We start from the raw sequence: 24,204 nt of genomic DNA, 5'->3' as shown, positions 1-24,204 counted from the left end.
TCCCCCTGCTGACCCTTCATACCCTCGGCGGCCGGCAGAGGGGTGCCTCTGTCCCTGCTCCTGGAGGAGCCCCGAATCTCTGCGTGTCTCTCTGGTTGAGGGTTCGCCTTGCCTTTTCTTAAATTATCCTGTTTCTGATTTTGTTTATTGATGTGTTTATTTCCTTCTCAGCTCCATGGGGACAGGGGACTGGTTCCCCAAAGTCCAGACCAGGGCCTAGCCCCCCGAAGACACTCAGGACACCCGAGTCCCATGAATGAACGAGTGAGACTCAGGACTTCTCCCAGGTCCCAAGGAGCGGATCCTGTCTGCCCACATGGCTGCAGACGCAGGCCCGCCAGGGAAGCGGGAGGAGACCCCCTCCCGGCCTCAGGCCGAGCACCCCCACACCCACCGCCGGCCGCAGGTAGTGTGGGAACCCCTCGCCAGGCGGAAGCAGCACAGACCCAGCGGGAGGGTGAGGCCAGGGTCTAATTATAGAAGGCAGGGCGTGAGGGGCCAGCCCTGCTCAGAGAGAGGAAGTGGGCTCTCAGCCCTGACTGACGGCAGTTCCCCCCCGGGAGCGGAAGCGCGGTGAAATGAACTCAGCTGCTGGGGACGCTGCTCCTTGTTGTGGGGATGGCCAAGAACCTGGCTCTGGGCCTGGTGTTAAAAGGGGGCTGGTCAAGGCGCAAAGTGGGTGTCGCGTGTAGTTTCAGGTGAGTCAGGAGCTCTCCGGGCCTCAGTTTCCCCACCTGCAGGATGGGCTGATGAGAACCATGGGCTCTTCAAGGATGCGTGGAGGCCTAGGAGAGCCCGGCACGGGGCGCGGGCTGGGGAGGCGTTCCGTGTTGATGGTGACGGGGGCCGGGGGCAGTCAAAATGAAAATGTGGGCCCCCTTGGTCAGAGTTACTGAGAATTTCAAGACACAGACAGCCAAGCACTAAGCCTGGTAGTGGGGCCCTTTTGAGACCCGTGTGGCCGCCAGGCCTGTGCCCGGGGGAACGCGGGTGGATGCCCGAGGGCAGGCGGGGGCTGCAAATGGCAAACACAGTATCACGGCACCACGCTCGGTAGGGGACCAGCCACGTACAAGTAGTTTAAACGGTGACACAGTGTAGAGAAGACCAGGGCAGGGTCCGCAGCTCCCGCGCCCGAAGCACAGGACAAATTTGATGCATCTGTGACGGTTTACTCCTTAAAGAGAAAAGCAAAAGATTACTGACACATGTTCATGTTTCATTCCGGGTCATGTTCAATTTTGGGTAGTGGTAGCAAGGGGTTCTTGACTCTCTGAAGTTTTCTGTATATTTTCCTTTCTATTTTATCTTATTAAATTTTTTTTTTATTGTTGTTCTATTACAAGTGTCCCATTTTCCCCCCATTGCTCCCCCAACTCCGCCCACCCCCACCCCCCTCTCCCACAAAAATCCCCACCCCATTGCCCATGTCCATGGGTCATTTATATTAGTTCCTTGACTAGACCCTCCCCTTCTTTTCCCCCTTCTCCCTCCCCCTCCCCTCTGGTCACTGTCAGTCTGTCCCTTGTTTCCATGCCTCTGGGTCTATTTTACTCTGTTTGTTTTGTTCATTAGGTTCCTGTATTAGGTGAGATCATACGGTATTTGTCTTTCACTGCCTGGCTTATTTCACTGAGCATAGTTCTCTCTAGTTCCATCCATGTTGTCGCAAATGGCAGGAGTTCCTTCTTTGTCTCTGCTACATAGTATTCCATTGTGTAAATGTACCACAGTTGTTTGATCCACTCATCTACAGATGGGCACTTAGGCTGTTTCCAGCACTTGGCTATTGTAAATAGCGCTGCTAGGAACATAGGGGTACATAGGTTCTTTTGAATTGGGGTTTCAGGATTCTTGGGGTATATTCCCAGTAGTGGATTTGCTGGGTCAAAAGGCAGTTCCATTTTTAGTTTTTTGAGGAAGTTCCACACTGTTTTCCACAGTGGCTGCCCCAGTCTGCATTCCCACCAGCTGTGCACCAGGGTTCCCGTTTCTCCACATCCTCGCCAGCACTTGTTGTTTATTGATTTGTTGATGATGGCCATCCTGACAGGTGTAAAGTGGTATCTCATTGTGGTTTTTATTTGCATCTCTCTGATGGCTAGTGATGTTGAACATTTTTCATGTGTCTATGGACTCTCTGTATGTCCTCCTTGGAGAAGTGTTTGTTCAGGTCCTTTGCCCATTTTTTAATTGGATTGTCTGTCTTCTTGGTGTTGAGATGTGTAAGTTCTTTATATATTTTGGAGATCAATCCCTTGTCTGAGGTCTCATTGGCAAATATATTTTCCCATATCATTGGTTCCCTTTTCATCTTGCTGATGTTTTCTTTTGCTGAGCAGAAACTCTTTAGTTTGATGTAGTCCCATTGGCTTATTCTTTCCTTTATTTCCCTTGCCCTAGGAGATATATTGGCAAAAATACTGCTACGTGGGATATCTGAGATTCTCCTGTCTATGTTTTCCTCTAGGACTTTTATGGTATCAAGGCTTACATTTAAGTCTTTGATCCACCTTGAGTTTATTCTGGTGTGTGGTGTAAGTTGCTGGTCTAGTTTCATTTTTTTTTTTTTTTGCACGTCCCTGTCCAGTTCTCCCAGCACCATTTGTTTTAGAGGCTATTTTTACTTTACTTTATGCTCCTCCTCCCTTTGTTCAATATTAATTGACTATAGAGACCTGGGTTTATTTCTGGGCTCTCTGTTCTGTTCCACTGATCTATGTGTCTGTCCTTACGCCAGTACCAGGCTGTTTTGATTACCGTGGCCTTGTAGTAAAGTTTGGTATCAGGTATTGTGATTCCTCCTGCTGTGTTCTCCTTCCCCAAGATTTCTGAGGCTATTTAGGGTCATATTTGGTTCCATGTAAATTTTTGAAGTATTTGTTCTAGGTCTGTGAAATATGTCATTGGTATTTTAATAGGGATTGCATTGAATCTATAAATTGCTTTGGGTAGTATGGCCATTTTGATGATGTTGATTCTTCCCATTCAAGAACATGTTATTTGCTTCCATTTATTTGTCTCTTCCTTACTTTCTTTCTTCAGTGTTCTATAGTTTTCCGAGGACAGGTCTTTTACCTCCTTGGTTAAGGTTATTCCTAGGTACTTTATTTTTCTTGTTGCTACAGGAAATGGGATTTTTTTCTAGTTTCTATCTCTAATATTTCGTTGTGGGTGTACAGAAATGCCTTCGATTTCTGAATATCGACTTTGTATCCCGCTATTTTGCCAAATTCACTTATCAGGCCGAATAGTTATTTTCCTTTTTAAAAAGAAGGTTTTGGTGCTCTGAAAAGCTTATAAGCATGGCATTATAGAAGAGCTGTTCTCTGCTAACCTGCTGGGAGTTGGGACCCTGGAGATGCATGGTGTTAACTGAGCACCTGCCCTGTCCCTGGTGCGGGGCTGGGGTCCAGGAATATGCAAACAAGCATTTTTCCTTCCAGCGAGAGGGACCAAAAACAGGCCTGCATGTCCGGTGTGCTGGGACCCAGAAGAAGCGACCCCAGCCCTGGCCTGGGGTGGCTGCTTTGCCATTTTCACAGGAAAGCAGGATCCTGGGTAGTTTTGCCCTCCTGCAGAAGGGCGGGTGCAAGAGTCTGCTGGCTGGCACCGAGGGCTGCCATGTCAGGGGGCGTCGTCCACTGGGGAGCAGTTACAGGTGGAGAGGCGCCCCTGGGGTGGTCCCAGCACCACGGAGCCCCTTCGATGAACACTGTGAGGCGTTGCCCTGACTCTTCAGGGGCTTCTGCAGGCAGGCCCCAGCGTCTGGGCCAGCCGCGGGCAGGGCAGCGCCTCACCTGGGGCTCTCGCCCGCCGGCCAGGGCAGCAGCAGCCTCTTTGGCCGTAATGGGGAGGCAGTGCTTTCCCACATCATTTTTCTCCCTTGTCTGTCTGATTGTTCTAACTTTTTATTTTGAAATAATTTTAGATGCACAGAAAACGTGCAAAGACAGTATGAGTTTCTACGGTCCCTTCGCCCCGTTTCTCCTACTATCAGTATCGTACCTACTAGTACACTTAGCAGAGCTAAGAAAGTCTCTTTGAGGTGATGCTGTTAACTACGCCATTGGCTGTCCTCCCTGGCGTCCGCTTTCTGTTCCGGGACCCACGTGGCACTTGGTCATCTTGTCCCCTTAGGCTCCTGCCGTCGGGGGAGGCCCCTCGCTCTTTCCTGGTTCCTGGTCCTGCGTCCGTGAGTATCAGGCAGATACTTTGTAGACTGTACGTCAGCTGGGGTTTGTCTGATGTCCTTCCGTGGTTTAAAAGGCAAACTTTTAAAGTGTGTCATTCCGTGGCCCTGAGTGGACCCGCAGAGCTGCGCATCCGCCACCGCGACCTAATTGCAGCCATTCCCATCGCCCCAAAGGAAGCCCCGTGCCCCTGTCCCCTGTGTGGCTCACCCCACGGCTCTCCCCGACCCCGTCCCCGCCTTCCTCTGTCTCTGACTCTGTTTCTGTTTTCCTTTCAGTTTCTCTTTGGGTCTCTGCCCCTACGTCCTGCTTCTCCTTCACAGAATCTCTCCTGTTCCTGCATCTCTGTCGGTCCCTTCCTCTCCCTCCGTCCGGCTGACTCTCCTTCCATTTTCTCCCTTCTCATTCCATGTTGCTCCGTGTCTGTGTGTGCATCTTTCTCCCTCTTTTGCTCTAAAGGGGGCACAGGCGCTTCCCAAGAAAACAAACAAAAAGCATCGGTAAGGCCCGTTTGGTGCTCAGACAGACGGGGCGGGGAGGGAATCTCTCTGGGCGCTAGCTAGACAGGGCAGCCATGAGACCCTCTAAGGAGGGGGTGACGACGCCAGACCTGAAGGAAGGGAAGCAGCTCACCCTAGAAGAGCCTCTGGGAGATGTCCGGGCAAGGAGGCAGTAAGGGCAAAGGGTCTGGGGCAGGAAGGAGTTCCCAGAAGCCCAGCCAGGGAGCGATGGGCAGCTAGAGAGAGGTCTCCCTACGTGCCAGACCTGCTTAGTGGGAGCCCCAAATGCCTGCCCAGGCTGCGCTTGCAGGCTCACCGGCAGAAGGCCCAGCCAGCTCAGGACAGGGCTGAGCCTCAGAGAACTTTCCAGCAGCCCCACAGGGGGCTGGGCCACATGCTCAGCACTGGGGACCCTGAGCTAGACACGTCCCACTTCTTCCTGCGGCAGAAAAGCACAGCCCAGGCTCAAAAAAAAGGGCGTGTGTTGATTTAGTCAGTTATTTACTCCAGAAACACAAAGCACCTGCTGCACGGCCGAACCCCAGATGGGCACACGCCGCGCCCCGACCTCACGGGGCTCAGAGTCTAGAAGGAGAAGCAGCCCACCCCCTCACGCCGACCATGCAGGGGAGAAAGTCTGGAGCTCCCCGCGCCCCCCGAGGGGATGACCCACGTTCATAGCAGTTTCTAGAGCAGAATGTCATGGGTTCGAGTCCCAGCTCTGCCGGGGGTTAGCTGAGCGGCCTCAAGCCTGCCCCTCACCCTCTCTGGGCCTGTTTCTCCCTCTGCACAGCGGGCTGTGAGCGCCAAAGGAGAAAGGTCGGCGCTGAGCCCCGCGCCCCATTCAGAGAGCCCGCCTTGAGTTTATTAGCCACATCATTATTGTTCCTCCAGGCTGGCGGGGAGGGCTGGCCGGGTCAGGAGAATCCCAAGCAGGCTGGGGACCTACCAGGCAGCGACCCCCAGGAGTGCAGTTTAGGCGGCTGGGGGAGGGGCAGCTTGGGCAACAGCCGAATTCTGGCTTCTGTCCTTAAATCACCCACGGGCCGCAGCAGGCTGGCTTGCAGAGTCCCACCGCCTGACTGAGCCTCATTTGTGATGCAAATGCTGGCAGCGGCTGCCCGCGAGGGCACAGGGTCCTGAGCTTGTATTCTGAAGGAGCTGAGCCTGGGGAGAGACGGAGGGGGGCTCCTCCGGCCTGCCCCCCGGCCTGCCCCCTTGCACCAGGGCTTCTGTGGCCATTTCCCAGCTCCAGATGCAGCGTGACCCAAACGAGTCTCAGCTAGGCGTGGCGGAAATCCCGGGATCTGCAGGGCTGTGGTTCTCCCTGGAGGCTCCGGGGAAGAACCTGCTTCTGTGCTCACTCAGATTGTGGGCTGAATTCAGTTCCTTGTGGTTGTAGGACTGCAGTCTCCATTCCCTGATGATTGACAGCAGGGGGCGGGTCTTTGCTGCCCACACTCCTCCTTCTGGGGTTTTCCACCGAACCCGGGGAGCAAGAGCGGGTCAGGCACCTCTTACTCTCTGGATCTCGCCACCTTCCCTTTCTGCTGCCTGTCTGTCTCCGGTTCTTAAGGGCTCATGGGATTATACTGAACCCACCTGGGTAATCCAGCCTCCTCTCCCTAGGCTAAGGTACTAACCTTGAGTTTCCTGTCCTGTGCAAAGACTCACCTGACTTGTCCTCCTCCAGGAAGATGGTCAGTGGGACAAAGTTGGCCCCTGCAGCTGAAAATCGCTGGCTTCACAGAAAATCTGCCTTATACTACTTTCTGGAGGTGAGGCACTGTGTTGGGTAGCCCCAAGAATGTGACTAAGCCCCTCCAGAAAACCCCTGCCCAGCCCAGTTCCCTAGAACTGGCCCCTGCCCCACAGCCGAATTTCCAAATTTGTGCACCAACAAACAGGGAAGCATGCTTCGCTGGGACACAGAGAAAATAAACCGATATTTATACCATAGCTCAGCGGGGTGACCCCTTGGCTCTGAGACAAATATGGCCAAAACTGAATTCCGCGGCCCTTGGAGGAGGGCCAGCTGCCCAGAAGGAGCCCGGTGGGAGGTACCCCACCCCGCGCTCCCACGGGCGACTCTGATGATCCCAGAAGGCTCCAGAAGGGGAGGGAGGTCACCCAGTCACCCACTTCTGCTTGTTCCCTCATGTCCAGTCTAGACGGCCCCCTCCTTTCCCTGGGCCTGGACTCCCGGGGGCCTTTCCCAGGTACCCAGGTCGGCTCCTTGCTGGGTCTCAAGCCTGTGACCAGGGGTGCTCATCCCCCCCCCCCCCCCCGTGGTTCCCTCACGAAGCTGCACCCCACGCTGCCTCCGTGGCTTCTCCTAAGCTGGGAAGATCTTCCAATTTAAATTCCTTAGGATTCATAGGCTCAGCAAGTATTATGAGTCCCCCTACTATGTGCCCAGCCCTGGGCACCGTGGCTGGGTACCATCAAGGCTAAGGACGGGTCTGAGACGCTCCTGCACCGCCCCCCAGCCCCCCAGCTCGTGGTCCAGGCCGGGAGAGGGATCAATGCTCTGAGAAGCACAAACCCGGACAGGCGCTTCGAAGGACACGTGTGAGCAGGCTGCAGAGCGAGGGGAGGCGGCAGAGATGGGCGCACGGCCTGACTGTCTGCAGGAAGGCACGCCAGGCAGAGGGCACCACTCGAGAGGGGAGGCAGGCCGGCTCGCCCCAGTCCTGGACGCGGTGGCAGAGACCGGGGATTTTATTCCAGGGCAATGGGGAGCCAGAGAGGCTTCTATGCCAGGGAGCAGCACATCCTGAGCTCCCTTTTCAGAGGATGGAATGGGTTACCATAGATGCAAGATTGGAGGAGGCAAGAACAGCCTCTGAGCCCTGGCTGGTGTGGCTCCGTCGGCTGGAGTGATCATCCCCTAAACCGAAAAGTCAAGGGTTCGATTCCTGGTCTGGGCGCATACCTAGTCACGGGTTCAGTTCCCAGTCGGGGTGCATATGAGAGGAAACCGATTGACGTTTCTTTCTCACGTTGGTCATGTTTCTCCCCTTCTCTCTACCATCAGTGAGCAGGTCCTCAGGTGAGGGCGAAAAGAACAACCTCTGGGCCCCGCCCAGCTCAGGATCATCAGAGACATTCCGAAGACCAATATAAGCAAGGTGACGGGTGCAGAAAGCACCCCACCCTGTTGGTGTCTGGGCTGTGTCCCCACCACTGTGCTATCGAACACACACGGATCACCGCTGTCCAGTCTGTGTGGCTCAGCTGTAACCGCGCTGAAAGAGAAAGTAAAAGCCCCGGAGTCAGGTCTAGTTCCTTCCTGCCCTTTCTGTACACCTATGGAGAGTATTTTAATACAGTTCCTTTATTTTGGAATTTGTTTCCCAACAGTGTTAATTTTATAATTTATAAAAAAAAACCAAAACTTTATATTTAATTTCTCTAAAAATGCCCCCCTCATGGGGCCAGGGAACACAGGAGCCAGCAGGAGGCCCCGGGGGCTCTGAGCTGACTCCAATGCAGCCAGCTCAGCTGTCTGGTGGGCCAGCCTCGGGGGGTTCACCCCACCCTCGCTCTCGGTGACCCCAATGTGCACAGAAAGGTTTGTGGGGGAGCAGGCGGGGAGTGGTGCTGATAAGCAGAGCCAGGCACTTATCGGCCGCCGCAGGAGGCCTGGGAGGTGTCTGGAGGCTCGGGGGCCCGCCCACGCGGCGCCCCGTGCAGACACCCAGCCCCAGGTCACGTTGGACAGCTGCTTTGCTATTTTCACTGTATCTGGATGGTCCCCAACCCCAGGGGGCTCCCGGATGGGTGTTTACATCTCTGGGGGACAAACACAAGTGTGACTCAGCAGCCAGACAAGGGACCTGGCAGGGCAAGGCCAGATGTGGCTTTGGGGTGAAGGAGGTGGCGAAGAACTGGGGCGGGGGGCAGAGCCCAGTCCCGGGCAGGGCAGCGTGGGGCCTCCCTCGTCAGGACTCCCGGGCCCCAATCCTGACTCTGCCACACACCGCCTCTGGCCTTGGGAAGGGGCTGAATCTCCCAGCCTTGGTTTTTCCCCGGGCGAGCTGGGCCCAGTCAGCCTCCCGCGGGGAGCTGGGAGCGTTCAGGGAAGGGACAGACAGAAAGCCACGGGAAGTAGCCTATACAGATGTCCGTTTTCATAAAGTCAGGGACTCTGAGGACAGACGCCCTGCCTCCAGGGGTGAAAGACTAATGTATATGGGTGTGGCAGGGTCCTTCACTCCAGGGGGGCCCTGGGTGGGTGTCACAGGAATTAGGGTGGTTTCTCACCTCCACCCCCAGCTGCCTCCGGGGTTTCCCTCTGGGCCTGGCGTGGCCACCTCCCACCCCCGCTCCTTGGGGGCTGGAGAACGGTGTCTCGGCTCTCCCATCTGTGCTGTGCCATGGGGACCCGGAGTGCTCCCCTCATGGGTGACAGAGACCACCGGAGACATGCTTGGCCTGGTGCCTGCCTGAGTCAGGGCTACAGATGTGGCCCCTGTGGTCATTCTCGTCACCTTCACTGACCATGACAGGGACCCGTGGCTGCCTGCCGCTCGTACAAGGGGACACTTGGGAACCTCTCTCCTGGGTTTGCCTCTGTCCAGAGCCCTCAATTCCAGGCCCCTGGGATGTTTTTTGAGGCCTTTCAAGGCATGTCCCAGAGGCTGCCACCGGCAGATAGCGACAGGAAATGGGCTGGCGGCGAGTGGCCCTGCAGATAACCCTGGCAGCACCCGCGCCGCCCCCCAAACCCTTATCAGCTGCAGCAACGTCTCCTGAGCCCGGAGCCCCACGAGGACCTCCCTGACCCTTGCCAATGTTTGCAAACTAAGCCCCAGCCAGCAGGAGAGGGCAGGCACGGGTGCCTGATTAGGACGGAACCCTGCCCAGCAGGATCTCACTTGACTTGGCCCTTCGTCAGGGAGAGGCCAGGCAGAGGCCAGGGGCCCTGGAACCCTGAAAGGGGAGGACTTACAGATCTCCAAGTGACCGGAGAAGGCCCGAGGAGACCCCTGGGGACCCCTGACATGGTGCAGGGAAGACCCCAAGTCCACCCGCATCACCACCCTGCATCGGGGTGACCCTGTCTCACTTCAAAGCCGAGGGCTGACCATGTAGAGTTGTTGGTGGCACTGTCGAGGGGTCAGACCCAGCCACCCAGCTCTGCGCTGCTGTCCTGTCTCCGGGGGTCCCTCTGCCTCGTCCCACGTGGACACCCCAGCGACTGTGGTCTGTCCCCTCTCTCCACAGGGTCCCTGCCTCTCCTGGCTCAGGAGCTGCCCAGCACACTCCAACCTGGGTAGTCAGTCCCCCCCCCTTAGAAATCTCTGATGTCCGCTCGCCACTGGCTGAATCAAGCCCAGGATGTTTGCAGGCCATTTTGCCCTCTGTGCCCAGCACAGCGCTGTACGTGGGGAAACAAGGATTCAACAGCAAGTGCCAAGGCCCTGGGGTGAGTTGCACCAGTTGTGAGCGAGAGGCAACAAGGCCAGGGCCCATAAGCCACCGGGACAGCTTCGGCTTTTCCTTTGAGGATGGGGAGACATGGATGTGAAGGCCACTGTGTGGAAGGGGAGGGAGGGAGATGGGGGGCAGATTGCGTGTCAGGGGACCCAAGCTGGGTGCCTGAAGAGTGGCCCCAAGGAGTCATACCCAGGACCCCTGAGCCTTTGCACAGACTGACCGCCTCACCAGGAGCCCCCACTGTTCCCGTAGACCACTGGGGGCCGAGGTCCTGCACAGCCCATCTGCCGTCTGCGCCCTCTCCCAGCTGCGGTGCCCCGCCCCCACCCCCCGCCAGGTTCAGGGGATTTCCCAGACAGGAGCAATCACAGGGACCTGAGCCTGCCAGGGGCATCTGTGCACGGCCATTCCTCCCCAGGCTGTGGTCCCAACACTCTCCTCTGGGTCTCTGCTGTCCCCCCAGCTCCAGGCGCCACCTCCCTTAAGCCTCCCTCCTACCTCCTTCCTTGCACTGCTCCGCCCCAGCCCCCTGGCTTCCATGCTCCATGCACCTACCCCAGGGCCTTTTCACTTGCTGTTCCCAGTCTAGAGCCCTGTCATTCCCTTATCACCCTGTGTGATCAGGGTGTGCAATTCCTCCATTCCGCAGGTCTCTTGTCTCCCCCACTGGACGGACTATCCCCAGGGCTCTGCCTGTGACCCAGCACACATTTCTTAGAACGAATGAATAAGCAATTGAAAAAAAGGAGTGAGTGTCCTCTCCGACCTTAACACCTCCTCTCTGAGGCCCGCGTGATTTCCCCCGTGCTGAGCGGTGGCTCCGCCGAGTTCTGGGAGATGCTGGGTCTGTCCCCAGGTTGCAGTCCCTCAGCCTCAGACCCAGACCTCCCCTTCCTCATTCTGTGATCTTGCACCCCGCCTGGCTGCCAGCACCCCTAGGGAAGCTGCTTGGTCACCTGCTTCCTCGCGGGAGCCCTTGCTCAGCACCCTTCTTTCTCTTGGGGAGCTGCCCTCCATTCCATGGGGTTCTGCTGGAGCAGCCAGTCACAATACCGGTCCCCACCCCCAGCCACTGCCCCCAGGGCCCTGCTCGGAGCACGTCATCTACACTGAGCCGACCTCCCGGGATTCTGGACAGACTGCTGAGCGGGGAACCGCCTGGGGGCGGGGGTGTTGGTTCCTTTACACGTGGGGTCCGGGCGTCCGGGCTTGCTCGCGGTGACTGTGCGGGGGATTGAGGGCACCCACGTTGAGAGAAAAATTACAGACCAACTTTTTCTTTAAAGAAAACAAGTTTTATTTTTATAATCCGAACATTCTAATAAAAATATTATTATAACATTAGCTACCTGTATTTCCTGGGCCTTGACTATCGGGCCGGCCGCAAAGTGCCTGCCTGGGCCAGTCAGCCCCCGAGGCCTCCTGCTTCCCTGAGGTAGGTCTGAAGGAACACCCCCAGCGCCCCCAGCTCTCTGCCCCTGCCCTCGCCCTCGCCCGCCCCCAGCGCCCCTGCGGCAGGCAGGACCTGTCAGGCTGGCATGCAGCAAGGGGCGCTGGGAGGCAGGGTGGGGACGCTGGGTCCGGCCCCACAGCCAGCATCACCGAGGGCCCGCCCCTCTGTCCTCTGCAGGGGTGACAGGGATGGGGACGAGTGTCGCTGAGAACGGCCTCCAGTCTGGAGACATCCATCCTCCAAGGGGCTCCTGGCAATCGAGCAACGGACACTTTCCGCACAGAAAACTGTCCCTGTCCCCTGGGGCGGAGCCACGGACAGCAGCGAGCGACTCAAAGTCAAAACCAGGCTCTGGTTTCCCGGTGGCAGGAGCCTCCACTGAAAAAATAAACTGAAATTCTGCATCATCTTAGTAGCAAAACAATAAGAAAAAAGGCCGCAGTGCTGCGAGGGCCCGGGGCTCAGCCGGGCTGGTGGTGGCCCTGCCACGGGGGCCTCGGGCTCTGGCGGAAGTGCCCCGGGCACGACAGTTCCACGCGGCGGGGCCCCCGCGCACCTGCTCCCGCGTTCACAGCTTGTGCAGATGGAGTGGCCATAAGTCCCTTCACGGCACTCGTCCGGGTTTCCCTGGAGTTAAGGCATCTCTGAGCAGGACGAAGTCTCCGCAGAACCCAGGGGGCGGCAGGGGCTGCAGAGCGGGGACGGCCCCGCCAGGGAGGGCGGGCGGGTGCAGGGAGGAGGCAGGTTGTGTGCTGGGGGGCGGGGGGCGTCCTCTGGAGCGCTCGCTCCTTCTTTTCCTCCACGTCCTCCCTCAGGACGTGGCGGGCCCTGGAGTCAGAGGGCAGCGGTCTCTGGGCCGGCCGGGGTGCAGGCGGGGGGTCCCCAGGAGCACAGGCGCCGGCGTGCACCCCGGGCCCAGCCTCACTGCATCCGGTCGGGCTGCAGCTGCGGGGGCTGGTACTGCACGAAGGCGGCGCCCGCGGGGGCGGCGGCCGGGAGCCCGGGGGGCACGGCGGCCGGGTAGCTGTAGCTCACGAAGCCGGCGGGCGAGGCGGGCGAGGCGGCGTACGGGTACTGCTCGTAGGCGGCCGGCGGGTACTGCGCGTAGGCCGGGCTGGCGGGTGTGTACTCGATGTAGGGCGACGACAGCGAGGGCACGGGCGCGGCCGGGATCACCACGCTGGGCTGCACGATGGTTTGCGGGTACACGTAGTGGGGGGTCAGCCTGCGGAGCCAAACGGAGGGGCTGAGGGGTGGGACCGAGGAGAGAGCGGGGCGCTGCTGGGGCCCGGTCCCCAGTCTGGTTTCCTGCGGCTGGAACGCGTCAGCTGCTCAGGCCCGTGCACTGGCTGCACCCAAACGTCCTCTCCTCGGGGGGCCCTGCCCAGGCGGCCTTCCCACCCTGCACCCCCCGGAGCACGACGACTGGGGGACCACGTCTGAAAATGGTCTACTCCATAAAACAGTGGCAGGGCTCAAAGCCACACGGGCCCGTGCGGGCGAGGGTCCCCGTGTGACCGCCTAGGCCACAGGCCCACGAAGGCCGCCCTGTCCCCATACTCCCCGCTCACCTTCCCCAACACCTGCCACCCACTGAAGGACACCCTACAACTTGCTGATTTGCCACATCTGTGCCCCCAACCCAAGCGGTGGCTCCCCGAGAACATTCGCTCCATGCGCTGTCAGCGGGTCCTGGTGCCCAGCAGGAGCCCCGTGAGCGCCGAGCGGTGAACACGCAGATGTTGGAACAAAAACGTGTGACGGTGACAATGGTGGCGGCCATGAAGCTGACCCCGAGGCCTCAGGAAGGAGGGCGGCCCACAGCATGGCGCTGCAGACACCGAACACCCGGAGGCAGGGCGGTGTCCCCCTGGGTCAGCCCCATTTCACCACAGAAGCATGGAGCTCAGGAGCTGGCCCGAGGCCCACGGTGATGGCACAGAGCGGCTCCCCGATCCTCGCACCCACCACGCCGGCCCCACCTGCCCTGCAGGCCAATGCGCTCCGTGGTTACCGCACACGCTCTCCTCTCCAGGGTGCGGATCAACTGCATGCTGCAAACGGGAACCCGAGGAAGGCAGCACCGGCATCTGCCCGCCCCGCCACCAAGCCGCTGGGCTGCCCTGGGTGAGTGGCTGAGCCTCTTGACCCACAGGGCACACAGGGACCTCACGGGGTAGACACCGTGGCCATCAGCCTCTCCTCCCTCACAGCAGCGTGAGCTACACAGGACGGAAACCCCGACTCCCTTGCACACCTGTAAGGCGGGCCCGGGACTCCTGCCTGGCCCCTGCACCAGAGAAGATGCTCAGAAAGGAAGCTGAACACGTGCCCTGGAGGTCCGCGCCCCCCGGCAGCGGCAGAAGTCTCGAGCGCGACTGGGCTGAGAACGTGCGCTGCGTCCCCCGGAAAGGCCCCCCGGCCCCCAAGAGGAGCCCTCACTCTGGGACAGACGCGCTCAGCACATCACGGCAGCAGCCACGACCTCGGTGAAAAGCCAGAGAAAGCTGAGTGTCACGCACAGGGAACAGGCAGTCCAACGTCCCCCCAGACCACACCGCCCGCGGCTGGGGCACGAGGCGGCCCACGCAGCCCAGGCCTCTCCCCCCACCACACCGTCAGGAGGGAGCACCGAGCAGCAGAGCAGAGATGCTGTTTATGCAAAACTGAGACATTTATGCTAAACGGCGATCCTGCCTGTGCTAGAAAAACACACGTGTGTACACACGAGCTAAGGACGGGAAGGTGGAACTGCACTGAACTTCCATTTTACGCGTCCCTGAGCTGACTGAGCGGCTGTCCACGGTGCCATGTTTCGATGCACAGGAAAGGGCTTCAGGACCCCAGTGGGTCTGCGTGCCCTTGGAGGGGACCACAACGGCCCGCTGTGCGTCCGCACACGGAGGCTGCAGCGTGTCTGGGCCACGAGGACCCCGTGCTGAGCGCACGCAGCCACGCCCGACGTACTGGCTGAAAACTTGGGTCCTTGCAGACTGCAGTCATGTAGGGGCAGGGACCCTGCAGCCGCCAGCCCCCCGGCCGAGGTCCCAGCACACCGGCACCAGGGAACTGCCACCCAGACCAGGGCCTTACGCTGTCCTCACAGCACAAGCGGCTTTCCAAGGGACAGCTTCTTGGCCACGCCTGCCTCGAGGCGCGGCCCCACCACTGGGCTGTCTGCCAGGGGACTCTCAGACACGACGAGGGTGGGTGACGTTTAAGCTGGGGAGGAAGGGGACCCGTGCCCTGTCCCTTGGGGACACTGTCCGCATCTACTCACCCGTTTCCCTCAGGTGCTCTGCCACCCGCCACTCAAGTGTGAAAACCCCGAGTTAACTTACCAAGCTTTTCGCAGCTTTGAAACGGGTGCTGCTGTTACCCCCGTTTCTGAGGGAGGGAAGCTGAGGCTCAGAGAGGCCCACAGCCGGGGCGCACAGCAGAGCAGCGTCTGCCCCCCACCCCGTCCGTCTGCCACGCGGCACCTGTGCCTGCGGGGACTGGCTGCGGGCTGGGGCCTACGAACCTGGGCCCACCTCGGGGTCCGCCCACATGGGAGAGCGGCCCAGGCCCCAGGCGCGCCTGCCCGACACGGCAGCCCCCGGCGGCTCTGTGCCCGGAGACTGCACCCCAGACAGGCGTGCGGACCCGGACTCGGAATGCCGGGGAGGACGGCGGGCTGTGCTGCACGGGGAGGCCCAGGACGCACCGCAGCAAGACCCGCCAAGCAGAGGGAAAGGAGCAGCGCCTGCCAGGCGGGGTCCCTGCCCCGCCCCCCGGCTGTGCACGGGCCAGCCACAGAGCCCTGCCGCGTGGGCACCGGGTCTCCTGGAGGCCGAGCTCAGGGCTTGCCGTGAGAACCCGCCCTCCACTAGGACTGTGCTCCCCAGGCACACGGCCACATCTGGGACATTTCTGGCTGTCACACCGGTGTGCCGCCGGCAACCAGTGGGTAGAGGCCAGGGATGCTGCAGTTCTCAGGACAGACCCCACAGAGAACCCCCCTGCCCCGCCCCGAGGTGGGGATCCCGCCGCAGACTACAGTGTGAAGGGCAAACCCAGGGCTTCTCACTGCTCTCTCGGCCACAGATGCCCACGCCGGGGGCTGGGAAGGCCGCCAGGTGGGGACCCAGCCGTGCCCGCGGGCACACCCCTGGGCAGACACCCAAGCCCACGGGGCTCTTCAGTGAGGAAGGAAACCCAGCCACACGGCAGCCGCCCTGTCTGAGGACAGCCCCTCTGGCCCCCCAGGCAGAGGTCCCAGCGCTCTGGCACCAGGGGATGGGGCACTTGTGCCTGGGGGGTTCCTTGACACTCCACCTGCTCCCCCAAAAGGTCAGGGTGCCCCCCGCTCCACATGCCTGGTCTCCAGGCTCCTGAAGAGGGCACACGCCTGGCCACACTCCAGCTGCCCCTCGGGGACTCCCTGCCCTTGCTCTCTCCCCACCCACTGGGTGCCCCATGCTCCTGTCCCCACATTCTCTCCCCCTCCGCCTCCCCGCCCCCACCCCTCCCAGCCGAGCCCCCACCCACCCCCCACGGCCGGCACCAGAGGGTCACGGGGCGCTGCCGGCAGCTGGACCGCGCTAGAGGAGCGTCGGCTCCGGCTGAGCCCCCTCGAGCTGCCCCAGGGTCCAGGCGGCCGAGGCGGCCACCCAGCGCCCCCGCTGAGAGGGGACAGGCCGAGTCCCCGCACGGACCCCACAGCGCTAACAACGCCTGGCCCAGAGGACCCCAGCGACGCGGCCCGTCGGAGACCAGGGGGCCAGAGGCGAGACGCCTGAGTTCGCACCCTGGCTGCGCCTGTCCAGCCCCCGGCCCTCTCCGGCCTCAGTTTCCTCGTCTGTAAACTAAGGGCTCCACAGAGCCCACAGCCTGGTGGGGTCCTTTGAGGCCCCTTGGAAGGCATTCATCTGGGGTTCTGAGCGGCACGGTCCCCGAACTCCCACGCAGGCGTGGGGTGTGGGCAGCAGCCAGGGGCACCCGCCTTCCAGATAGCCCGCCCCACCCCCACCACTCCAAGCAAAACTCCCGCGAGAAGGGCCCCGCCGCAGCCCGCAGGGCCCGTGTCTGACGTCTGAACGCACAGCTGCCCCCAGAAGCAAAACTAAGAAAGGCAAACGGGCTGGTTTCACTTTTTCTGTTCTCTGGAGGTTTCTGCCCACTGTGCCGGAGACACCCGGCGGCTGGAGGTGTGACCTGGGGCGGGCCCTGCGCCGGCCCCCAGGAAACCAGGCCGGGTGGCCTCCTGGGAACCCCCAGACAGCAGGCAAGGGGGAGGGGGAGACGGCCTCCCTGGGACCGTTCCAGCCCAGGCACCTGCTCCTCCGCTGAGAGCGCACCCACGCCCCAGCCTCCCCGCCTCGCCACAGAGACCGACCTGACCCTCCATTTGCTCAGGCCCAAAGCGCGGGCATCTTCTTGGATTCCTCCTTCAGTGACGCGTTCCTTGGGAAGCATTCAGAATCCCCCCTTCTCACCCTGGCGCAGGCAGGGCGGCCTTGTGGCCTTGAGCCTGGATCGCTGCTCTGGCCCGGCGGCCCTGCCCACCCAGCAGCCAGAGAGGCCCTTCAGAGACTCCAGGAACCTGGCCCTGAGTCACTCACAGTAAACTCCTAACGCTCCCCTGGGCCCCACGGGCCTAGTGAGCCGAGGGTGCTCTGCGGGGCCCTGCACCCCCATCTCCCGCTTCCTCCCTGCCCGGCCCCCCCTTCCCCGCACAGGGCCTGCTGCCCCCGGAGACACCTGTCTCCTCTCCAGGCCCGCTCGGCTGCAGAACCCTCTGCAATTACCAGGTGGGACCGGGTCTCCTTCGTCCGCACGGCACCCCGAGCCGGCACCGGGCCGGCGTCTATGTGCTGCATAAGCGCCTGCCTGAGCGCGCAGCCGCCTTCTAGCACCAAGTGCGAGGGGTCGGGGGGATGACCGGGGGCCCCAGGCACTGCGGAGCCCTTGTCACGGGCACTTGGCAGATGTGGAAACTGAGGCCCAACGAGGAAAGCCACAGGAACAAGGGGTGGAACCGACAAGTTGAAAGAGGGACCCCCAGACTCCTCACGCAGCTGTGGCTTAGGGGCCGGCCCGCCTGGGGGCCCACTCCCCCTGCCCCCTACTTGGGGACACCTCTGAGGGGATTTCAGATGCCTGCATCACCATCTGCCTGTAGGCAGGCCTCCCCCAGGGTCTGAGGCTCCCAGAGGGGCGCTCCAGCCTGAGAAGGCCCCTCCTGCCGGGGCCACTGGGGCCGGGAGCGCAGCGTGTCCTTGGAGAGGAACCCGGGAACCTGGCGGAGGCCGGCTTCTGTTATGGCGCACGGGGACAAACAGCAGGTGTGCACGGGCCGCCCACCACCCCCGCCTCGCTCCAGTGAGCGGCAAACAGGAAGTGCCGGTCACCCCAGACACCCTGAAAGTAAAAACAAGCCACGTGATGCCCCACAGCAGAGAGAGGGCACCAACCTCCTCCCAGGACCCAGTCTCTGGCTCTGACCTCACTTCCTGCCAGGCCCCCAAGGCACTGACCCGCGCAGGCACTGCACCTCAAAACCTCCTCTGCTTTATTTACTTCCCATTGTGAAACAGCGATACACGCCCAAGAAGTGGCAAAAACAGACAGAGCGGTCCCCCAGTGATGACGCCTCGTAACGCAGAGCGTCACTAAGACCCTGGCAGGAACTGCCCCCACATGGCTGTTAACCAGGCTCCGCTCGGCTGGATTTCACCACTTTGGGATGTGACCTGGTGTGTAAGCCTGACACCCCGGCACACACACGCATCACCCACCCACTGTGCCGCCCCGGGGCTCGCACAGCACCCCGGCACCCCGCTCAGGCCCTGGCGCATGCTGATGGAGTTCTAACAGTCTGGCTACCCGCTGGAAAGGGAGAGCCCTGAGCTGGGGAATGGGCCTTTTCTTTTCTCTTTTTTTTTAAGGTTTTACTTATTTACTTTTTTAGAGAGAGGGGAAAGGGAGAAAGAAAGGAACAGAAACACCCACGTGTGAGATACATGAATCGGTTGCCCCTTGTGCACCCCCAATGGGGACCTGGCTGCAACCCAGGCCTGTGCCCTGACTGGGATCAAACCAGTGACCTTTCGGTTCAGACTGCACTCAGTCCACTGAGCCGCGCTGGCCAGGCGGATGTGTCTTTCTTATCCAAAGCATCCTGGGTACAGGGCCTGGCGCACAGCAGGTGCGCAATAAAGGCCCAGTGAGTGGCTGCCCAGACCCCCGCACGCCACGCCTTCCCGTCACGCCCACCCCTCTCCCGCCCCGCTGACCAGGCGCTCCGCTCAGAACCCTGGGCACGCTCAGCTTGGGCACCGGGGACCTTCGCGCAGAGAGGGTGGGGTCCCTAACACTACCGGCCGAGCAGTGCATGCAGTGCCTGGGGGAGGGCCCCATGGCACTCAGTCGGCCCTACGAGGTGCCCCCACCACCCAGACGGGGAGAGTGCCCAGAGAGGGCTGGGCCTGGCCCCACACCCAGGCAGACCCCAGAGCCCTGGCTCCAACGCCCAGCGCACCCGACGCCCGCGCAGCCCCGGGACCCCATCTTGTCACCTGGGCCCCCGGGGCCTGGCCCCGGGCCTGGCACACAGCAGGGCTCACATAACGGGTGTGGAGCCCGAGCCTTAAGGAGGGGGTGGGTCGGCTGTGCCCAGAGAAGTAGCTGGCCCTTCAAAAACAACCCCGGGAGGGGCTCCGGGGGCAGCCTGGACCAGGGGCAAACCAGCACCCCGACTTCAGAAGGCCCCTCCAGGCCAGAACCCAGGCCCTGCCTGGACACGTGCCCTCTCCAAACTGCCCTGCCCTTCACCCCTGCCTGCAGCCTGCTGACCGTCCCACCAGCCAGCAAAGGGACGCTCGCTGGGCAGCCCACGGCCGCCACTGTCCCCTCGCTTGGAGCCACCTGTCACCGGCCAAGGGTGTCTCCGCCGAACCCCAGGCCTCAGTGACACAACGGAAGCGCAAAGTCGGCCGAGTCAGGTCCTGAGAGTGCCCCTCGACTCAAAAAAAGGAAAAACTGGGGGAGGGGAATTCAAGCAAAAAGCCCCAAGTGCAAAGTTCTCTGGCAACCCTTTCCGCCGACATCTGTGACCCAGGCCGGCGAGGAGCCCGCAGTGGCCTTGACCCCAAGCGGGGCTGTGCGGCCTTCTATGCCGAGGCAGAAAGTCAAGAAAGGGTGAGCCAGGCAGGAGAGGGTTAACTGGCTCACAGACTGAGCTGCCCGCTCCGGCCCCCACAGTGCCCTCGGCCAACGACAGGGCTGGCCTCGCTGCCAGCCCCGAGCGGACAAAACTGACCGCTGAGTCAGACCCGACCACAGTCCCAAGCCCGATTGTTTGCAAAGACAAAAGGGACGCTGACAGCCCAACGCGGCCCAACTCTCGGGCCGGGCAGGCGGGTGCTGGGAGAAGACAGCTGACGGGGGCAGCGCACCCAGGGGCCCCACCCAAGCCTGGACCTCAGCAAAGCTCGGATGGCGGCGCGCTTCCAAGAGGCTTCGGTCCACCGCCCCGGGACAGTCCCTCCACGCCCTTGTCCCTGTTTGCGTCTCCACCCCTTGGCAACCCACAAATGGCTGGATGCCTGTCCGCGCCACAGGTATCAAATGGCCGGCCAGCAGACTGAGTTACAAACACTGTCGCCTGAGGTGGGGAACACACAGCGATAAAATCTGCGACCGACCCCCACTGCCCTCACAGGGGTGACGCTCTGGGGATCCCAAGGGATGAGGGCGGGGTGTCCCAGAACCCGCCCACCCCAGAGAGCAGCGGCGGAGAGTGGGGTTCTGGAGCCAGCCGGCCCGGGTGCAAACCCTGTTACTCCAGCTTCCCTTGACCTCTTTCCCCGTCTGTGAAGCGAAGACACGTCCATCCCAGCTGCTGCGGGCGGTCTGAGGACGGAGGCGTGCCGACACTGTCAGGTGACGGAACTGGAGACCCAGGATGCACCCAGCTGCTAAGTGACAGACTCAGGATTTGAACCAGGTCTGCAGGCCCCAGAGGCCAAGCACTGACAGTTACTAGAGTCCCCAAGGCGGCCGCCATGGCGGAGCTCAGACTTGGGTGAGGAAGGTACTGCTGCATTGTAAGCAGGAGAGAGCTGCCTGGGCTGGGCCGGGTCTTTGTGCGGCTGGCCCTGCCCCGGCACCTGGCGTGGCCCCGCAGAACAAAGCCAGGGCTCGGAAATTGAGGAACACCCTCCTCCTGTGACCTGAACCCAGAGAGGAAGAACCCAGGGTGACGGCAGGACTGGGGTGTCCCCAAACCCCTTCCCAGACAGCTGCAGACATTTCTGAGGCAGAACCCCAACGAGAAGGCAACCCCGAACCACCTGCTCCCGGCCGCCCTCCGGGCTGCGCCATCCCCACGGAGGGCAGTGGAGCTGAGCTCACACACGCGCAGGCCATGCTGAAGCCACCGTGCAGCAAGCCCGAGTCGCGGGCACGGGGCAGTTCCCCGGTCACCTGGCTGACCCGCCCGGTCAGGCCACCAGGGCCTGGCCCTATCCCTGCTCTAGCCCCCGGTCCACACTGGCCCAGTGAGCCAGACGCTCCCTGAACTGTGCCTTGAATCTGGAGCCCAGGGCTGGTCTCTGACAGCTTAAGAAGTGCTGATGTCCTAACAGAGGCTCCCTGTTTTATAAACTGACTGTCCTCCCCACTCCCCACAAGAAAAAAGCCCCCCAACCCCAACAAACAAGTCCCTTGCACTAGGGCACCCGGATGACATCAATCACACGGGGCTGGGAAGTCGGACCGCATGGCAGGCTCCTTTGTGCCCTGAAGTCTGTGTGTCCTTCCCCAAGCAGCTGCCAGGCCTTATTAGATGTTTAAAAAAAAAAAAAGGCAAGGAAAGGGGGGCCTTTTTTGGATGGAAGAGGGTGGGACACACCACTCCAAAGCACAGCAGACAAAGGGCCCAGAGGCCGGCCGGCTGGCTTGGGCTGGGGACATCTGGCCCCGATCCCGGCTCACCTGCAGCAGCTTTCACAAACACCGGACCCCGGCTGGCATGACCTGCTGCCACCATCTGTCGGGCACTGGAGCAGGTCAGAGGGGCCCCCTGACAAGAGCCCCGCTCGCCAGCCCCTAAGTGCTCACCTGCCGCCCAGGGTCCGCACTCATGGGAACCAGAGGCAGAGGCACCTGTCAGTTGCTGGGGTCACACAACTAGCAAGTGGGAAGCCGGGATCCGAACCCAGGCTGCAGGCTCCACGGCCCCTGCTCCTCACCTCTGCTGCGCACCCTCAGCCAGGGGGCGGAGACACGCAATCTGCCTTCTCCCAGTTCTCCCAGCTCGTCCCCACCCCACCCCGCCCCACCCCCACCCCCAAAATGCAACCATGTTTTTGACAAGTTAGAGAAAGTGTTCTCTGGACGCCTTACGGCACAACCAAGGCAGTTCTGGAGCGAAATGGGCGCCCACCCTGAGAGACGCCGGAAGCCCCCTGCCCATCCCCCCAGCAGCCACTGCACTCACCCGTATGTCCTCTGGACCACGGCCGGGTGCAGCTGCTGAACTCCGATGGCGAAGCCTAAAATGAGAGACCCGTCAGGGGCGGGACCTCCTGGGGGTGCAGAACCGCACAGCCAGAGTCCGACCAGAGGCACTAATGCACTTCCTCTCCTCCACCAGCACCCCCACATCAACCCCAAAGCTCCCAGCTGAGCAGGCCGAGGGACCAGGGGGCAGCAGCCTGTAGGCTTTCGTGCTCCCCACCTCAGGTCCTGGACACCAACCCTCCGGCCGCTGACAGCCGGGTGCCGCGCCCTGCCAGCCGGTCCCACTGCCACAGGCAGCGGGATGAAGGGGCCCAGCTCCCGAGCAGGGGAACGACTGCCCTGTGGCAGCACATGCGGCCGACTGCCACTCCTGGGGGGGGGGGGGCGCTCCACTAGACAGACACCAGCCCTGAGCACCGCAGCCAAGAAGCGCCAGGGAAGGGAAGCAGCCTCTCACCCGAATGGAGGCTCCTCGGCTTGGCACCCAGATAGGCCAGGTTCACGTTGGCCTTGCGGCCGTCGATGTTGGGGTTCGGGTCCTTGCAAGCCCTCTCAGCTGCCGCCCGGTCCGCCATAGTCACCTGGAGGACCAGACGCGTCTGAGGGCTCTGCCGTGACCCGGTGCTCACTGCCCCCCACCCCTCGGACCCCAGCCTGGGGCCCTCCCACCAAGCGGCCCCCTGGATTCCAGCTCCTCCCTCCAAGTTCAAGCGCCAGGAAGCCTTGCCTCCAAGGGCAGAAACAACCCCCAGGGGAGAGGTGCCACCCTCCCTTCTCCCGAGAGTGGCAGGGGCCTGCAGTTAGAGGCTGTTTTCAAGCCGCTTTTTACTTTAAATGTTTATTTGTGGCGGCAGAGGGGGCTGTTGGAAAACACGGGGGGAGGGGCGCTGAAGGGCTCCAAAGCGCCCGGGGGCGAAGCCTCTGCCCCTCCCTGGCGGGTTGCTCCAGGAAGTCCTGAGCAGTCGCCTGCCCCCGAAACCTCCCCACCAACTTCTGAGTTCTAACAGAACCCAGCGGATCTCCCTTTTAAACCCGGCGTGGGGTGGGAGAAGGTTAACCCAGCCCGGAGGGGGTGGGGGGGAGGCGGGTTCGGCTAGAACGTGAACCGCCGTCCCCAGAGCCCGAGAGGGGGCAGCAGGTGCCAGCGCCGGCCCAAGGCGCCCCGGGCGCCCGCCGCCGGTTGACTCAGCGCCCCGGGCCAAGAGAAGTGCAGGTTGGGGAGCGCGCCCGGCCGCGAGGCCACTTACGAAGCCGTAGCCGCGGGACTTGCCCGTCTGGCGGTCGGTGATGACCACGGCCTCCTCGATGTCCCCGAAGCCCTCGAAGTACTTCCTGAGCGAGGTGTCCGTGGTGTGGTACGGCAGGCCGCCCACGAAGATTTTGGTGAACGTGGTGTCTTTCTGCGAGCCGTGCATGGCGCCGGGGGCGGCCGGGGGCCGCGGGAAGCCCGCGCTCGAGGCGCACGGCGCGGGCTGCAGCAGCATGGGGGGCGCCCCGCGGCCTAGGGACCCGGGCCACGCGGGGATGCGCTCATGGGCGGCCGCGGGGAGCGAGCTGGGCGGCAGCGACGCCTTCGGGCCCGTCCACTCGCGAGCGGGTCTGGTCGCGCACGCCGCGCTCTGCTGCGCTGCGCTCCTGCCGGCGCTGCGGGCACTCTGCGCCAGGGCGCCCGCCCCCGGGCTTTGTAGCCGGCTCCGCCCCCATGCCGCCTCGGGCCCGCCCCTGCCCCGCCCCTGGCGCGCGCGGGCCGCTGGGAAGCGTAGTCCGGGCGCCCCCCCGCCGCGCCCAGCGCTCTCGGGGAGGCCTTGGGGTGAGGTCCACCGCGGAGGACGGTGCATCCGGAAGTCTCCCGGGGTCCTACCACGGGCCTGCGGAGGTCCCGGCTGCTGCCCTCATGGAGTTCAGAATCTAATGCATCAGACATAAGTAATTATTAGACCCCCCCGGTGCTACTAGGGTAGGGCAACGTATTATATTCACGGTACAATGGTTTTTGTTTTATCTATAGATATATTTAGACGAACACGAATCAGGAGTGGGGGCTGCAGGGATGTGCAGAACACACTCCAGCCCCACGGAGCGTCTATGAATAAGACACTACTCCACAAGT

The 24,204-nt window shown here is 61.6% G+C and overlaps 1 protein-coding gene and 1 long non-coding RNA gene across 2 annotated transcripts; one reads left to right on the top strand and one right to left on the bottom strand.

Annotated features, from left to right (window-relative positions):
• The first annotated feature begins 599 nt into the window (after positions 1-599).
• Positions 600-8,041, top strand: LOC150003745 (uncharacterized). The gene is made up of 3 exons (XR_016512681.1): positions 600-698; positions 6,387-6,471; positions 7,731-8,041. It is a non-coding gene; the product is annotated as an uncharacterized LOC150003745 (long non-coding RNA).
• A 4,096-nt stretch (positions 8,042-12,137) lies between these two features.
• On the bottom strand, positions 12,138-23,746 carry RBM38 (RNA binding motif protein 38). Its single transcript, XM_090285337.1, has 4 exons — positions 23,342-23,746; positions 22,552-22,675; positions 22,072-22,126; positions 12,138-12,813 (listed from the first exon to the last, which is right to left on the bottom strand). Exons 1-4 carry the CDS (start codon positions 23,576-23,578, stop codon positions 12,510-12,512), a joined length of 720 nt encoding a protein of 239 aa, XP_090141463.1. The 5' UTR covers positions 23,579-23,746; the 3' UTR covers positions 12,138-12,509.
• Between the last annotated feature and the right edge of the window lie 458 nt (positions 23,747-24,204).

Source organism: Furipterus horrens, unplaced genomic scaffold (genome assembly GCF_987537825.1).
Source record: "Furipterus horrens unplaced genomic scaffold, mFurHor1.1.pri manual_scaffold_8, whole genome shotgun sequence".
Lineage (NCBI taxonomy): Eukaryota > Metazoa > Chordata > Mammalia > Chiroptera > Furipteridae > Furipterus > Furipterus horrens.
This window is presented reverse-complemented; position numbering and strand designations above follow the sequence as displayed.